The sequence below is a fragment of the Diadema antillarum genome, unplaced genomic scaffold, assembly GCF_040938485.1.
Source record: "Diadema antillarum isolate AM-2024a unplaced genomic scaffold, OU_Dant_1.0 scf00000066, whole genome shotgun sequence".
NCBI lineage: Eukaryota > Metazoa > Echinodermata > Echinoidea > Diadematoida > Diadematidae > Diadema > Diadema antillarum.
Window position 1 is genome coordinate 79,328 of NW_027270955.1, and position 17,988 is coordinate 97,315.

General features: G+C 38.7%; 1 protein-coding gene across 1 annotated transcript; it reads left to right on the forward strand.

Annotated features, from left to right (window-relative positions):
* The first annotated feature begins 7,444 nt into the window (after nucleotides 1-7,444).
* On the forward strand, nucleotides 7,445-17,689 carry LOC139716486 (uncharacterized). The gene is made up of 4 exons (XM_071628028.1): nucleotides 7,445-7,514; nucleotides 13,346-13,693; nucleotides 15,077-16,441; nucleotides 16,492-17,689. Exons 2-4 carry the CDS (start codon nucleotides 13,355-13,357, stop codon nucleotides 17,542-17,544), a joined length of 2,757 nt encoding a protein of 918 aa, XP_071484129.1. The 5' UTR covers nucleotides 7,445-7,514; nucleotides 13,346-13,354; the 3' UTR covers nucleotides 17,545-17,689.
* The last annotated feature ends 299 nt before the right edge of the window (nucleotides 17,690-17,988 follow it).

The window sequence follows — 17,988 nt, forward strand, 5'->3', positions numbered from 1 at the left end:
ACGAAATTTCGTTATAACCGTGTTCGTTGTAACGGGAGTGCACTGTATTTGATATCAATGATAATGGATATGGCCGTTCTTGTCCCTAAACACAAACCGCACATATTGAAAAAAAGCCGGCCACCAGGAGATTGTGCTGTCAAGAACAATTGAACAATTCAAAACTTTGTGGTAATGTGCTTTGATAAAGAGAAACAAAACAAATGCAAAAAATGTACCAAAAGGTGTACAAATTGTAAGCATTCTTTGGCTGCGAAATTCTGACAGAAGTTGATACCAAAATATCTAGCCTTTTATGTTTTGATGGACATTGAGTCTCTTTACATTTCAGTCAAATTACCTTATTTTCCAGTTTTCTGGGAGGTTTTGTTTTGTTTGTTTGTTTTTGGTCAGCTTTGCATGGTTAGAGGTCATGTATGAAGAAACATTTGACTTTGATATCGATATTGATATTGATATTGATATTGATATTGATATTGATATTGATATTGATATTGATATTGATATTGATGTTGATATTGATATTGATATTGATATTGATATTGATATTGATGTTGATGTTGATGTTGATGTTGATGTTGATGTTGATGTTGATATTGCTATTGATATTGATATTGATATTGATATTGATATTGATATTGATATTGATGTTGATGTTGATGTTGATGTTGATGTTGATGTTGATGTTGATGTTGATATTGATATTGATATTGATATTGATATTGAAGTCACAAAGATTAAGCAGCTGGAGAATAGATATATATTTCTTTTGATTATATTTTTAAATCCAGGTGGAATGATAAGCCGTTCTCTCTATTTTCCTCCTTTGTTTTCTACCAGAGTTAAGCTTTTGTAATTACATTTCGAGAGTAATGGTTTGTGTAACATTATCTGGTATTGTAATGATGCTTGTTTGCTTTCAGTACCTCTTTTCTGTGAACCAAGCGCGGGTTATGTAAGTACCTGCTGGTCAACCACCCTTTTTGTGTCAGCTTTGTGTTGTTTTCTGTGAGTTCTTTTGCTAGGTTGGTGAAATAGATATCTTTGTATGTGTGTGTAGATGTACGGAAAGCCATGTGAAGTGATGGTCATGAAAATCTCCTCTTTCCTTGTTGAATTGTGTGAGAACAAAACAAAGCTACCTTCGGACATGTACAGTAAGTGAGCAAAGATACATATACTACTGAATGCATTGTCGTTTTTTGTTTGTTTGTTTGTTTTACTGCACTACGGAGATGTGCTCTGTATTAAGTTCTCATTTGACTAAATGGAAAGAGCCAGGATAAACACTCTTTGACCAGTCATAAAAAGTGACAACAACAAAGTAAAATAGTTGCTGACTTTGAAGAATTAATGATTCATTCACTTTTTAATGATTTACTTATCTGCTTCTTTTAAAAAGAAAATGTGTACTTATTTCATTAATGAAGTACTTTATTTCAACTATTTGATTTATTAATCTTTTATTGAATAATTTATTTAATTACTGATATATTTGATCATTTATCCATTTATGGTTACAGGAAGTAAAAAAGAACGAACCACACGAGCCTCTAAAATATATATTCCATAACCTTACATGTCCCATAAGTCAGCTGTGCATTGTGTATGTTTGAATACAACTGTTGCCACCAAAGTGTTTTATGCTATGTGAGGTAGACTTGCATGCTTGTAGACTGGTACTACTTGTACTTGCTTGATAATAAGCTGTTATGCCTGTACTTGACTTGTATATTTTGATGTTTTTTCATGAAGCATGTCTGGTGAGTAGTCTATGTATAAATTGCTATGTATTTTTACAGTGTAAAGTGTGTAGTGCCCCTGCTTTGCTATGCCTCCATCTTACTGAAATGATAACTGTTGTAGACTATTCCATTGTATTGTGTGGGGGAGATGGTGCTATGAGTATGGGCTTTGTGTGTTTAGTGCATCAAATCCTGGAGTAATTTTGTGACAGATACTTTTATCTCGCTCCTCCTCAAATTGGCAACTCTTTGAATTTTAATGTATATTCTGTATTGGAGAATGGTTAGATCAAGCTGGTTACATTCATGAAATTTGCCCAAAAATGCATAAACTTGCCAATGTGAGATAAATGTCGGTTCAATCTCCGTATATGTGTTGCGAATTTAAGGATCAATTACATGCTTTTAAACAATATAAAAAATAGACAAAGGGATGTTCAGGAGAATAAGACTCAGATGGCATATTATTTTATTTTACCTCGATATATAAGCAAGCAAGGAAGGATACAACTTGCAATGAAAAGATACAGCATTATAACCGCACTGATGTGTTATTTAGAACTTCATGGGTTTGGTCATAAGTAGTAGCTAATGCTAGGTTTTGGATTTCATGAGACTTTTGACCTTTTGATTGTAGGAAAAGTTACAAAGTGAACCAATTCAGGTCCTTTTTGATAGGTTTGCTCCTATTTATGGGACTATATTTTATTTCATGTTATTCTCTTAGGTAAACCTGTGGTCAGGTACTGGTAGTGAAAAACTTGATGCGAACTCACACAATAGAATAAATTCTTCTGCTTCCAGTGAACTAGAGAGAAGTGGGGATCAACAGAATTATGTTTTGAGCTAAATGTAACCTTGTCATTACCAATGGCTACTTGTTTGTGCACTGTTTTAATGGCATTTTGAGATGTTGGTGTTGAGAGAGTTACAAGGTAAATGTAGTATGTGTTCACTCCAAAACGAGTCTGACTTTATGAATAGTCCCACATGCAGTGTTCTATTGTATGTTACATATCATATATATCTCTCTCACAAGGTAACCCTGTGTTGTTGTTGTTTTTTCTGCTCTATCAAACTTGTTGCCACATCAATTCTCTCAAAATAAGACACCTCAAAGTTATTGTGTTCTACATTATTTATTTCTGTAATGGGCAAATATGAAATCATGTCACATCCCAGATATAATAACAAGGAAATGCATACCATGTTAAGAATATAATGAGTGAAGTGCTATTTTGCCTTCACTGCCAGCATGTGTGATGATATTTTTTGTTTAAATTATTTAATAGGCAATGGAAGGAATTGTGTATGCTGGTGATAAAGAACAATTTTATATGTAATAAGTGCATACTTCAGTGCTATTCACAATTTGTTGATGCATTAGAGTAGCAGATGACATTAAAATGCAAAATACAACCCTTTGTGAGTTGACAAAAAAAAAAGAGGCAAAACACACACAACATTTACAGCCCATAGGGCATGTTCTCCCATTCAGTGCATATTATTGTTATTTCTTTTTAATGAATAATTACACAGTCCCTTTTTCCCTGTCTTGTTGCTTGCATTTTAACCTAATTGTCCATCATTTCTGGCAGCTGTTGAAAATTACATTAGACTCATAGACCAAAGTATTATTTGGACCATATGCTATGTTACCTGATACTATGCTTTTTTTTTTTACTATGTATTAATGTTTTGTAGTCTAGTTTTTGCTTTGTATTCTGGCAAACTAAGTGGGCCCCTAATCAAATTGGGTGGTTTGATAGTAGTAAAAATTGAAATTGGAAAGAAGAAACAAAATCAGAAGTATTCAAGGGGGACATGTGTGCAGAGACAAACTTATGAAAAACGAAATGAAAACAGAATGGGTATTGATTGTGCCAATGTCAGTTATTAAAGTTTGTCCTCATTCACAAGACATGATGCACATCAGAATTGCCATCATACTTTTGTACCCATGCATGAGCTAGGAAAATCTATGTTTGTCCACCTGCCCTCATTACACAAGAATGCAAACACTATTCAAAATTACGGGTTACGGTATACAAACCCTCTCCAGAAAACACCTATTATGAAACATAGTGTTTAAGAGTTTGTGGAGTTGGTGAGGCAAGTATAATATTTTGAGAACAAGCAGGAATAGAATAATATTATGTCCAATTTGAAACCTTTAGACATACATGTACAGACTTGTCATTGGTATTCTAAACTATGAGAGTTAAATAAGATATATTTCTATCCCTCTCTGTTGTGATGAAGAACTCATTTCTCAATTTTTTATTATCAATAGTGCCGTTATGGTCTGATTAAGATGGGTCTCTGTCAAACTTCAACGTTTCAAATCAGCCCCTCCTCCTTGACTGAATGCCTTATACGAACAGTTAATTACGTGGTGTGAAATGGAGCAGTGTAGTCCCAGCAACTAGTGTAGATGTTGTCTTGAAACTTCACATTCTAATTGTCATCTCACTCTATACTGTTTGATGAAGTTTATGGCATGTCCTTTCTAGACTACAGGGATCCTGCTAACCCCAGTCTACCCTGTAGCAAATGATTGATGCGTAATTAATTTCTGGGGAGTAGAATGAACATTTAAACCTGTTATGAAATTTGCCTGAGTCTTAAGGCCTTGTTTGTGTAATACAAACGCACTGTTTGTGATGGTGGAAATGACATGCACACTTATTGGTGTGATTGTTTGGTGAATGCTTTATTACAGTGTACAACTATGAAATATTTTTTGTGTAATCATTGAGAGTATGTGGTGACCATGATAAATTATCGGAGGAATTTTTGAAAGTACACAATTTTTGTAGTGCTGGTGTATTCATTCCTGTATTATGAGTACCTAGGTACTTAATGTTTTTTTTTTTTTTGTATTCATTGATATGTCCTTTTCAAGACGTCCTAATATCTTCATTAGAATTGATCAATTTGGCAATTGGAAGTAACATGTTCTACAGCTTTTTTTTTGTTTTGTTTTGCCTGAAACTTTATTATCTTTTGCTATTAGTTGGACTGAGGTATGATAATTACAACATCTGAGTGTTCTTGCCAATCTTCAAGTAATAAGGTAAAGTTTAGATGTATCACTTTATTAAATGGCGATTAAAAAGCAGGAAAAAAAATCCCCAAAAACAAAACAAAGAAAACCCTTAAAGAAACAAATAAAACAGAACAAAACAAATAAAAACAAAAAAAAAAAAAAAAAACAAAATAAAACAACAAAAACCTTGGCAAATCAACCTAAATGCTTCATTGGCACATTGAAGGTTATGTCTACTTTAATTTTGTTTTTGAAACTTTTACAGGTGTGTTCTCCGTGATGTCATTCATAAAGATCTAACACAATTCATATTCCCTCCCCCCCCCCCCCCCCCCCCCCCCCCACACACACACATACACATCAGAACATACTGCACAACACATGCTTGGATTCACAGTTGGGAACATGGTAATCCTATTTCACTGTAGGCTATTGGCTGTGCATTTTGATTTTACCTTGCCAACCTTTCCAGAGTTGGCAAAAACAACTGTAAGCCCTAATCTTGACATTTGACCCCATGCTGTTCAAACAATATGAGTGAGTAGAAACGTGTTGGATTGATATCACTGAAACACCTGGGAATATCATTCTAACAAGCCGTGCCTTTGATTTGTTTCACATACCACATTGTTTCCACATTTACCAGTGCCTTCTGCACTTCCTTGATACCAGTAGTGTGTATGAGTTTACTGTTATTTCTCATTCATGTACTGTTGTAGTTCTAGTGGAAAGAATAATCTCGACACTTTTAGTAACTGATCTGCTCCTTTGCACAGGCCATGTTGTATTTCCCTTTCATGTTACTGTAAAAGTGGTTTCTTTTGCGGTGGTTTTATTTTCGCGCTTTGAGGTTGAACCGCGAATTTAACATCACATGAAAATGTTTTGAACTCGTCGCTTGTACAACGCTATCATTACCGACCGCGAATTTAAACACACGCGAAAAAGTGCGCACCGATGGAAACCGCGAAAGTTTCTGTACGCGAATGCCATTGACTTGAAAAAAAAAAATGTTGAAATATGATTATTATCATAGGTTCTCATACACACCATTCTGTCTTTTTTCAGTGAATTACAATACATTTGATGAGTGACAAATATCTGTTGTATTGGTAATCCTATGAAATGTTAGATTAAATCATACCTTCATGAATATCACGCTGCAAAATCAAAATCAGAGGTACATTTGTTTTAAGATGAAGACTTTTTTTCGTAGTCATTATTAAGTGTGGTATGAAATAGTTATTCATTATATCAGTGATTTGGTTGTATCTGGTAGATTTGAGGAGTTTTTTTAATAGGTTATAGAAAAGTAATATATGAAGAGTTTGTTTGCAAAAGCCGATAAGTCCATATTTGCCAAATGGAGATATTTGGGATTAAAGGTCAAGGAAAATAAAGACAATGATAACAAAATTTTAGCTTCTTTTGACCAAAACTTCAAAAATGTACCTTTATATGTAGTGACTAATATATCATTTAAAAGGTATTATTTTGTACTTTATGACAGAGACCGTACTTCAAAATCTTCAAAAATGGACTTATCGGTTTTTGCAAACAAACTCTTCATATCTTTTTTTTAATAAATGGTACGCAGTATGTCTTTATTATGTTGAAATTTTCCAATACAAGTGATAGAAGCCTTTTGATTATGTCATCAGCTTCTAGCTACGCGGTGCCTATAGCGCTTTAAAGCGCATAAGCAAACCTCAAATGCGCAGATTGAACTCGGGCCCAAATTTATTGACCCTATTAGGAAAAAGATGAAGAATCCCTCAGTCAAAGATCCGTAAAAATTTCCGGATCACTACCAAAATTAAATCATATCTCTTCCTTGTGTCATTCAACTTTTCCTGCAAGTTTCGTTCAAATCCATGTAGGGCCTACAACTTTTTGAGTTTTTTTGTTTTTTGTTTTTGTTTTGGGGTTTTTTGCAAACAGACTAACCTCTTCCTTCCTTGGAGGTATCAAACAAACAAAAAAAAAAACCAACCAACGCCGATGAAAACATAACCTCCTTCCTTGGTGGAGTTAAAAAAGAAAAGAAAAGAAAGGAAAAGACACGCGAGCAATCCAGCTCGCAGCCTAGTTTTTCAGTGTCGTAGTTGGTTAAAAAGCTACGCCCTCTCCTGTCCTAAAGCTGGATAGTTTCTATTCTAGTTGTTGATCAGTGGTTGTTGGTTTCTGCACACGGCACCAAAGAGTATAGCGCACGACACTAGATAAGACTCCGCATTCGAACCACTCCACGGTATCGTGCTCCTTTGCTCTTCGCACTGCTTTCCGTACAGATATTTTCGCAACTGGTGATTTCGGAGACTCATTCACTTTTATTTTTTTCGTGATCCAGCCCGATTTCTATAATGGATGTCATTGATGCACTACTGCCTGTCCGATAAAAATATTTCCGCGCATTGTTCAATTTGCAGCCCAACAGCGATTGGCGAAATTCACGAAAATTAAACCCACGCGAAAATAACGGTGTAAGAGAAATTAATACGCCCTCTGCTGCTCTGATGTTGGAGAGTTTCCATTCCAGTTGTTGGTTCTCTGCACACGGTACCAAAGAGTTATAGCACACGACACTCTACTAGATACGGCTCTTCACATCATCCGAATTGATGCCGAAAAAGCACGGTATGGTATCGTGTAGTACGCTCTGTGTTAATTCTGAAGATCGGAAGGCCTGGTATGTTCTACGAAACGGCCTTAAATCACAGGTAAGATAACTAGAGCTTCTTCTTTTTCCTGTTTGGTACAGTCCACCGCTGGCGTATTATCGTACCTTGGGGTGCTTATTAAGTGCTGGCTTGATATACTTTCTAATTCCTAACTTGTTAATGTTAGATCGGTCGACGGTCTGAACCTTGTCTTGTCGGGTGTTCCGCGGAGACTGCATCTACAATGTGCGTCTGCCTTCACAGAATGAAAAAAAAAAATAACTGGTTCTTCGATGTCTATTTGTAACTTATGGTAGGATATGTACCACATGCTTAGCGAGGTCTAATCAGTTGAATTAAACCTCGCTTACAGATTTCTAGGCTGATACCGCTATGCTAAACCTACTGTACAAGTTGCTTCCTACAAATGTTACAAAACAAAACAGGCAGTAAAGCTCCCCCATGGGAGCGGGAGCTAAATGATCGAGTAAGTGTACGCCGCCCCTAACGTTAGAGGGGCTCTAACTAATAACGTTAGATCTCTGTCAAGTCGCCAGACGCTAGACGTCTAGAACCTAGGCTATACATACCCGTTGCGTCAGGGATACGCAGAGACTTGTCTACAGACACATGTGGCTTCATGGAATCCTCTCGACTCCGTCCGACGGCCGACGGAGGAGGAACGTAAAAAAACAAAAAGAAAAGAAAAAAACAAACAAAACAAAAACAAACAAACTGAACAAAAGATGACCCTGGTCGGACAAATTTCCAGATTTGTCTGCCTAAACATTAAAACTTAAAGTAAAGGCAGTGAAAGTTATTGATGGGAATAATCAAGAGCGGATGAAGAATTTTGTCTGTAAAGCCAAATAAAGGGGTGGGGCGCAAGTGCCACAAGCAAAGAAAAAAAAAAAAGAATGGTCTTCATCAGGGCCAATATTCTGGTGCCACTATGTACCTAGAAACTTCTCTTCTATCGAAAAAAAAAAGGGGGTGGGCTCATGCGTGTCCCCTTTCATTTTTCTTTTTTTTTTTAAGGAAAAATTAAAGTTTGTAAGATTAACAATTGTTAGAGGGTCAAAGGTCATACCGTAATGGTTAACAGGTTAAAATGGTAGCAACTAACATATATACTGATTTCAATTTCATGCAGGAATTATATTTTTTTCTTCTCTCTCTGTGCAGTAGGACCATCTCATTTCTATACCTTAACCCTAAAACAAATAGGGGGGGGGGGGGGATGGGGGCTGAATCAACCCCCCTTCCAGACATTTTCCATGACTATTCCGCCGCGCAAAATTTTTTTGTTTACTGTCAAGTCTCGGGCATCTTATTATGACACCATTTTCACGAAAATGGGGCATACCGTTAGACACTGCACGACCTTAATATACAGACTGTAGGGCCTACAAGGTCTTGTACGTGCATACTTTGTACATGCTTGTCAGACCGAAAATGGCTCAAGAATATGATTAAATTTGTGTACAAAGTCTATGCAAATAGAGTTTTCTCGCCCTATTCAAAAAGATGATTATTTTCACATTTATTGGCTGAAATCAATTTTTTGCATTTAAATATCATGCTTGTAATTGGTTTTGCCATAAAGTTTGCGAAAAAACACAAAATAAACATGAAATGTAAAACAGAAATACATAAGAATATATCATAAAACAATAGGGCCTACAATACATAAGAAATTAATTTTGATACCAGATTTTTTCAAAGTGCTTCATCAGTGTATATTGTTAGAAATCTTACAAAGAATGTTACCACCAAAAATTAGGATTCTAGGAGCTTTATTTTCTGATTTAGAGCAAAATGTATGATTTGTATGCATATTGCAGATGAAGACAGCTAGCCAAAGTGTACTACTGGCATTTAATAATCAATTAATAAACCCAGCGCAAAAATCTAATGGAAATGAATTTTTTTTTTTTGTTGTTTTTAGTTTGTCCTTCTAGGGGTGCTTCTTTCATTTCAACCTCAAAATAGTGTGTGCAGGAATTGTGATTGAATATTTCTGTCTTTGGAATATTACACGTGTATGTACCGTACCACTTACTGTACGTGCTGTCTCACAGTTCAGCGACTTGCTCATGAATCCAGTTGAAATCAAATTAATGCAATCTACAATGACTTACCTTGACCAGTATTTTTTCTACAAACCATGATATGCTCACTGCCAGTGCAGTACATTGTAGCTCGATCTTGCTCACCGGCTTGGTTGGATAAGGCAAATTAGTTTGTCAGCATATAGAAAGGTTTTTGAGATCGACTGACTGACCATCAAGCAAGAAAAGATATTTTTCTTTCTGTTTGATGTGCATGTTTGTGTTTAACTATTTCATAACTCTTGATGTTGACCTTCTGAAGGTAAAGAGAGAGAGAGAGTGAGTGAATGAGAAATAATGGAAATTTACAGTCAATCTTGCTAACCTGGCATACAGTGTAAGTTGAATAATCGCCTAAGTCGAAGGTCTTTTCAAGTCCTCTTTTTATATTCTATTGATTCTAATCCCTCATAAGTCAAATTAAAAGTTGAAGCTATTTTTTCAGTTCAAATAAATTTGACTTTTTAAATGCAAAGTTGACTTTGACAGAAAATGTACAAATGCTTGAGATCTGATGTCAGCAATTTATAGCTGTTTTGCTTTTCTAATAAAATGATATAATCCCCCCAAAGTTGCAAAGCCCCATTGGTTTCATTCAACCTGCATCAGAAATGGCCTTTTGTAATGTTGGATATCAAGAGGGAGGGAAGGTGCAAGTTTATTTTTTGCCTTCACCCGAAGGGTGCCGGAGGCACAATGTTTTCAGGTCGTCCGTCCGTCCGTCTGTACGTGCATTTGTCTCCATTTTTGTTTATATGCGATAACTTGAGTGATATTGAGTGGGATTTTGCCAAACTTGGTCCAAGTACCCTTTTGGGCAATTACTTAATTATATTTTGGGCGAAATCTGCCAAAGGCCAAAGGTCAAGGTCTAATCATGAATTTGTACAAGTATCCGTTTACGTTTACGCAATAACTCAAGAATGGATTACAGTGTAAGCAAATTTCACCAAACTTTGTCCAAAGATGACGTATGATTGGGCAATTCCTTGATTAGTTTTTGAGTGAAATTGGCCAGAGGTCAAAGGTCAAAAGTCAAGATGAAATCCTAAAATTTAATCCGTTTACGCGATAAACTCAAGACTGGATGAAGCAAATTTCACCAAATTTGGTCCGATGATGACCTACACATTGTATGATGGAGCAGTTTTAAAAGTAGTTTTTGAGCAAAATCGGCAAGAGGCCAAAGGACAAAGGTCAAGGTCATGGTCAAGTGCTCAAAAGGTCACTATTTTCCCTGTATCTTTGCAATGCCTGAAGGTGTTTTCCTGAAACTTACTGTCCAATAAAGATTCTCTAGTGAGAGTTTCTGACTGGTTATGAGGTCAAAGGTCAAGTGAAAATGCTAAAATTTCACTTTTTTCTCCATATATCGCAAATGGTTCAAGGTTTTTTCATAAAACATACAAATCCATGTACACTGTAGTACATCGAATATGCATGTACTGACTGGCAGTGATTACAACGTATCTAGGGGATTTGGGGTTCATGGGTCAAAGGTCAAGGGTCAAAGGTAGAGGTCAACTCCTCAAGATTTCATTTTTTCCTCATAATTCATGCAATGTCGGCAGGATTTTTCTTGAATCGAGTTGGATGCGTATTACCGGTACTCAATAGAGATTCTCTGGGAAGTTTTTGGCCAAAAAAGGTCAAAGGTCAGTGAAAGTGCTAAATTTTCACGTCTTCCATATCTCGGAAGTGGCTCAGGTTATCATTATGAAAGTATGCCTTATTTATGCAAGATTCTGTTTTGTTTTGTTTTTAAATAGGGTCATACAATTTTGTAGGGTCAAAGGTCAAGGGTGAAAGGCCAAGTTAAAATGCTAACAATTTACTATTTAATACAGAAATTACACTTTTTCTCCACACCTTAAAAATTACTCAATGCATGAACTCATAGACAATGTAAAAGAGTCAAAAGTCAAATAAAAGTCCTCAAATCCCCATACATGCTCTCTTTTACAAAATGTGGCCATTCATTCAATTAAACCTAGTTCATAAGGAAAGTGAAAACTGAACACATTATGGTAAACATGTCAGTTTAATATTTTGCCAATAAAAGGTAGGCCTATTGATCTACAGTCAACCTTGCTTAAGTTGACCTCGCATTCAAAAGTCTGATAATTACCAAAGTCAGAGGTCTTTTGAAGGTTTTTTTCTCTTCATATTCTATTGAGATTTTAATCCCTCAATAAGTCAAATTTTCTCTGAATCAAAATTTCTTCAGTTCAATGTAGATTCGATTTAAAGGTGAGGTTGACTACAGTGGAAACTCGATATAACGAGATGGTCGGGACCGAGTCGTTTTCCTCGTTATAGCCGATATCTCGTTATATCAGTAGGCATAAAAGAAAGCATAACATAAAGACATGAATTTGCACATGTGGGACTACCCATCATATTTCAATCAATACTGATAACTTGATATTGCGTGTGAGGGAATTACTCACCTTTATGGGTAAGAAGATGTTTTTCGCCAATGAAATCCAATATCAAGAATATGTTTCTTATTAATTGTAGGTGTTTGAATTTGTAAATTTATATCGCCTAGCTTGCGATTGTGTCAAGATCGTCTGTGGATTGGTACACGTGTATGTGGTTATGGTATGGGTGTGTGTTGTGTGGAAAGATTGAATTATGGTCTGCACAATGTTGTGTGAGTATGTGACACATTCTGTATGTACTGTACATAATGACTGCGTGTGTGTGAAGATGGGGATTTCCCTACGTAGAAAGCCAATCACAGCATCAGATTGCCTCACACCTGCTAAACGTCATGATGATGTCATGTATAATATACATATGGCCGTCCCACCACATTTTCTGCATGTATCATTGTGCGCGCACACACACACTTACAGGTAAAACATGCAGTGCTAGCTGGAGTGCACTGAAGAAAATAAGTATAGTATGTGTGTACAAGCCAATTTTTGGCGCATCGAGCTTTACAATCTCGGAAGATGATCGCACAGGCGACCTAAAGCTTTACCGAAGACATTTTGCTTTACCTCGTTATAACAGGTTTGATTGGCTATGTTTTTCTTTGTTTGGAAGTCACAAAATTTATCTCGTTATAGCAGTTATTTCGTTATAGCCGATCTCGCTATAAGAGTAGCATTTTACATAGACTTGTGTGGAAGGGAAATTGGGACCGGGAAAATTTTCTCGTAATAGCCGATATCTCGTTATAGCAGTGTTCGTTATACCGAGTTTCCCCTGTATATTTACCTCAGTGAGACTTTCAGGCAAAGGCACCATAAGATTTCAAGGGGAAAGTGCCAATTTATACCAATTGCCTCTCAATGTTCATATGTCTTGGTTTACTCTCTATGTGCCCACATTCTTTGCTGAACTTGGCAAGCTTTTTCATACAGTGCACTCAGTAGTCCACTGACATACACTGTACATGTACCTACAGTATACTGTAGTTGTACAGTTGCTGTGCCCACTCAGGTGCAGAAATGTACCACAATCCAGCAGGAAGGCCATGGTGACTTAGGAGTAAGGGGATTAGGGTAGGAGATCTCTGTTCCATGGTAAAATGTGAGTTTTTATCTTTAGACATTTGTGCCAGTCAGCCAAGAGAGCACTCCAGAGGCATGGCAATTGGTTAACAAGCACAGTAAGGCTAAATCAATGAAAAGCACATTGAGGGCTAATCATGCAAGTGGATATGAGTCTGTTGCACCCGACCGTGTACATTGCACTGTGTATCCTACAACTATTACGCCGCACATGAATGACAAGTTCCTTATTTTTCATGTGCAATTCATCCAGCAGGTCCATGCCATGGCGTCGTCTCCGCAATATGACCACCTCGCTTCTCCACTGACCAACGGAGATGCCTCCCATGGCAATACAACAGGGAACCCTCCAGTCCAGCGTCAGCAGGGTGGGGGAAAGGCGTATGGAAGCGGGCCGCCCAACAAGAAAAGCCTCGAAAACACGGTCATCTCCATCTTCCGCAAGAACAAGCTCATGCGGGTGGTAATGGGGGAAGACGTTCCTTTCATGTGTGCACGCTGTGGACTGGCCTTCACTCACACCGAACCCCTGAGGGAGCATGCCCGTGTCCACCATTTCTACGTCGAGCCGAGCGTCATGTTACGTGATGGACAATGTCCACAGGTGACTTCTTGTTATGCAAGCTTTTTAAGTCGCAGTGCTTTAACTCTCACTAGGCTGGCATTTTTGGGGGTAAATGCTAAATCTGCATTTTCACTGGCAAATAGTTGGAAAGGGTATTCCACAGCAAAGAGGAAACATTTCTAGTACTTATGATTACCACGCACAAGAGGCGTTAAAGAACAAGTTCATCTTGATGTGGATTGAGTGGATGCAGTAATATAGCACATCAGTGAAAGTTTGAGGAAAATGTCACTTGTGATTTTTACAAATAATCTTTTTTTTTTTAATTTTTATGATTCCCCTGTCATTAAGCGTTGCCGGGGGCATTACATTTTTGGGTTGTCAGTCTGTCCATTTGTCTGTTTGTATGTCCGCCCTCCTGTCCATCCATAAAAAATATTGTGGACAGATTAGCTATTCAAAAATTCAGCTATTTTTTGCCAATTACGTGAAACTGTGGTCACACATTGTCAAGATATACAAAATGTACTATAGACCTATTGGGAGAATCATGCATTTTGATGCAGGCATACCAGTTGCCCTAGCAACATTTCATATTTTCCCCCGACTTATTAGTGACATTTGTTAAGGGTGATTTTATCCCCCTTCCTTCTAAAAGAGGCAAGTCAAGTGTTATTTTATAATGAGAGGAAATTTACGATGTGTACACGTTGAATTTTCTTCATATCGTTCAAATGCATGTGACATTACAAACTGTAGTATCCCTCTCAACCAGCGATGGTATCTTTGAAACATCCAAAAATTGTAACTTTTGAACAGATTGTTCAATTTTGCTCACCGTTTCACTGATGCATAGTACTAGAATGACTGCATTCACTCTCATAATTAATCCACACATTTTGTTAAGGTGTCCTTTAAGACCGTACTTCAGTGAGGTCCATACTATGTCTTTTATTACTCTCTTCTTTATGTTTAGAACCATACTTATTAATAGCTTTCAGCTGAGTCGCTTGCTAAAAACCAGACATCAAAGTGAAAGAAATTTTTATGTAGAATATTTTGGATTTCTTTTTTTTTTGCTGATTGGTCTTAACATAATAGCCCGATAATAATGAAGATCTCAAAACCACATGAAATGAGGTGCTAGGCAATCTAGTTCTTTGTAAAAGGGATGGTACAGTGTCAGTTGAGGTGGGGCATCAGGTTTTCAGTGTTTTTGATAGAAGATGATTTTTTTTTTTTAGATAATGAGAAGCCTCATATGAAATATGAAAGGGTATAAAATTCCAAGAGGAATTCAAAGCTTATTTGATGAAAATTATTTTGAAATGGCTGAGATATCGAAGTTTGATTTTACTTTGTTTTTCAATCTCATTTCAAATCTGATAATTTTACTGATTGTACTCTACTATCTTCTTCCAGATGATGATGAAGAGGATCTTCAAACCTTCCAAGACAAAGCAAACTGCAGCTGTGCAAAGAGAGACAAATGGTGATATGCGAGATGAACCACTGGTGAGAGAATCAGACAAGCAGGTGAACGGAGATTCCAAGCGTGGGACATCAGCCGGTGTAGAAAACGGCTCGCGAAGCACGCCGTCTACATCAACCCATGATGATGATGACAGTGCAGGTTGCGTAAGCAGTGGGGATGACAGTATTTCCGACGACAGCGATGCGGGGGGAAAAGCAGAGAGTAGGGATTTCAAGTCTTTTAAAAATAAGACATCAATAACTGTAAGAGTTCCAAAACGTAGTCTGGATGACGAGCGCCCCAGTGAGCAGAACCACTCCAGTGAACAGAACCACTCTGGCCACGCCAGGAAGCGCAAGAAACGCGACAGAGGAGGCTATCCTTGCCGCTTTTGTGGAAAGGGTTTCAAACGTGCTTCTCAGCGCAGAACACATACGCAGGAAGTCCACAAGGTGTTCAACACCAAAGAGGAAGTTGTGGAGTTTCAGAAGAAGGTGCAAGAGTTGTCCACAGGGTCAGACGCTGGAGGCCAGAGTTCGCAAACCTTACGCCCTCTCAAGTGTCCGCACTGTCCGATCTACTTCACTTTTGAGTCGAGTTTGGAGCGACACATTCAGAGCCACTGTGGCACTCATGGCATCAAGTGTGATATTTGTAAAGAGGGGATCCGGCTCTGGAATGAGGGGAAGAACCTTGAAATTAGTGGTCTCTTGAAGAAGTACAAAGCTGAACTTGCAGAGCAGGTAACAAGGGAGGGCCAAGAATTGCCTGGGGAATTGGAATCTGATCTGCTACCAAAAGCTGTAGACGACTCTTCGGTGGAAGAAGGAAAGGCAGGTGCAGAGGCAAGTAATACGAGCAATGGCACCGAGGCAAGTAATATGAACAATGGCATAGAGACGAGAAATCAAGAAATCCTGCGCCTCTCATTGGAGAAGGCTGGAAGATTAAGTGGAAATGCTTGCATCATTGACTGCATTGAGTGTGGCGAGAGATTCTACTTGCGCCACCACCTCTGCAACCACTACAAGACCCACAAAATCTTCAACTGCAAGAGCTGTCCTGAGTCCTTTCCCACCATGATTGCCCTTGGTGATCACTATGCCAAGGTTCATAAGGAGGGATTTGTCCAATGCTTCTTTTGCCCGATGCGTTTCTTCTCTCCTGGCAAGAGCACGTACCACATGCTAGGTCATCTCGGCATCTTTCAGTGCATTTGCTGTGGCTTTACCTGTATGTCAAAGCAGTCACTGGAAAAGCACATTGAATCCCATTCTTTTGAGGAAGATCATGCAAAGCCTCCTGAAGCACCTGTAGGCATTCAGTACTCTTCCCTCAAACCCTTTCCTTGTAACTGGTAAAGGACGAAAAAGCACTGCCCCATCTTGAAAGAAGCCAAGTCAAGGGGCCGAGTCTGCCACGAGCTTCATGTAAGCATTGCCATAGAACCTTCGGTCGAGTCGGCAACTTGAAGAAGCATGTTTTATTTTCACATCCTAGTGAAGCTTCGCCCGAAGACGTTGACAACTCATTCATATGCGACCAGTGCGGAGAGCTCTTTCTCTCATTGCACAGCCTTATAATTCACCAAGAAGTCCACAAGGATAGAAAAATTTGCTGCACCAAGGGTGGTTGCTATGCCAAGTTCAGATCAGACCGTGGCCTGCAGTTACACTTGCAGCAGCACAAAGAGGTCGCGTTTAAGGGGACCACATGCCGAAGTGTTAGGTGCATTACATGTGGAAAGAAGTTCAGAACGGAAAGAAACTTGGAGCGGCACATGCTACTGCACGAGGGCAAAAACCCTGACAAATGCCGTTTCTGCGATAAGATCATTCTGAACACCACAGCGTTGTGGTACCATGAGCAGCAGGTGCACACAGACGAGAAAAACCATGAATGCCCCCACTGCAAGAAGCGATACGCCTGCCCAAGCACCCTTAAGGTCCATCTTTTGACCCACTCTGAGGACAAACCTTTTGTGTGTGAACATTGCGGTGTAGCCTTCAGTGATGTCTGGCGGCTGCGTGCCCACCTCCGAATCCATACTAAGCCCTTCAAGTGCGAGCAGTGCGGTGAAGGGTTCGCTCAGAGAGGTGGTAGGCGCAACCACCTCCGCAGGGCCCATGGTGTCTATGAGCCGGTGACACGGAAGTACCAGGGATGCTCTTGGAGCAGAGTAAACGCTGACCAACAGGAGTCAACAGACATTGACCAGCACGAGTCCAGGGTCAGCTTTGGCCAGGGAGGGGAGGACCAGCAGGAGGAGATGGAGCACACAGAGTCTCTACAGCCCCCAGTCGACATTTTGGAAGCCAGGGGAACTGGAGAGAACAACACGACTTTGGGCGAATATGATGAGGCAACCAGCATCATGTTGCAGCTTGTTGAAGAGTGCAAGGTGCAGCAGCTATAATGATAGTTTGCTCTGCTCCAGGCTGAGGACATGTAGTGGGAGTAGCAATATCCCACATGAGTGCAATGATGGGCTAGGAAAATTCCAAGACTGTGCTGGGTGCTAATGTTTAACATTGTATGAAGTGGAATTTTGCTCGAGATTCCTGCCATGAATGTCTTTGTGTACAAAAGTTTTTCTTGTGAGATGATGTAAAATGCTGTCATTGTATGAGAGGCCTAATAAGAGCCATCCTTGTGGCAGCTTCTGATGACCCCTCATATATAGGTCCGCTACTGTAAACCCAGAAATTTTCACAGTACGTTAACTTTCGTGTATTTCGCGTTACTTCTGACTAGCGCGAATTCTAAAACCCACAAAAATATCATCCCAATTTTCTCTGCACATTGTGAACCTGTTGACACTTGCACAGCGTGAATTCAACAACCTGTGAAAATACTTTTG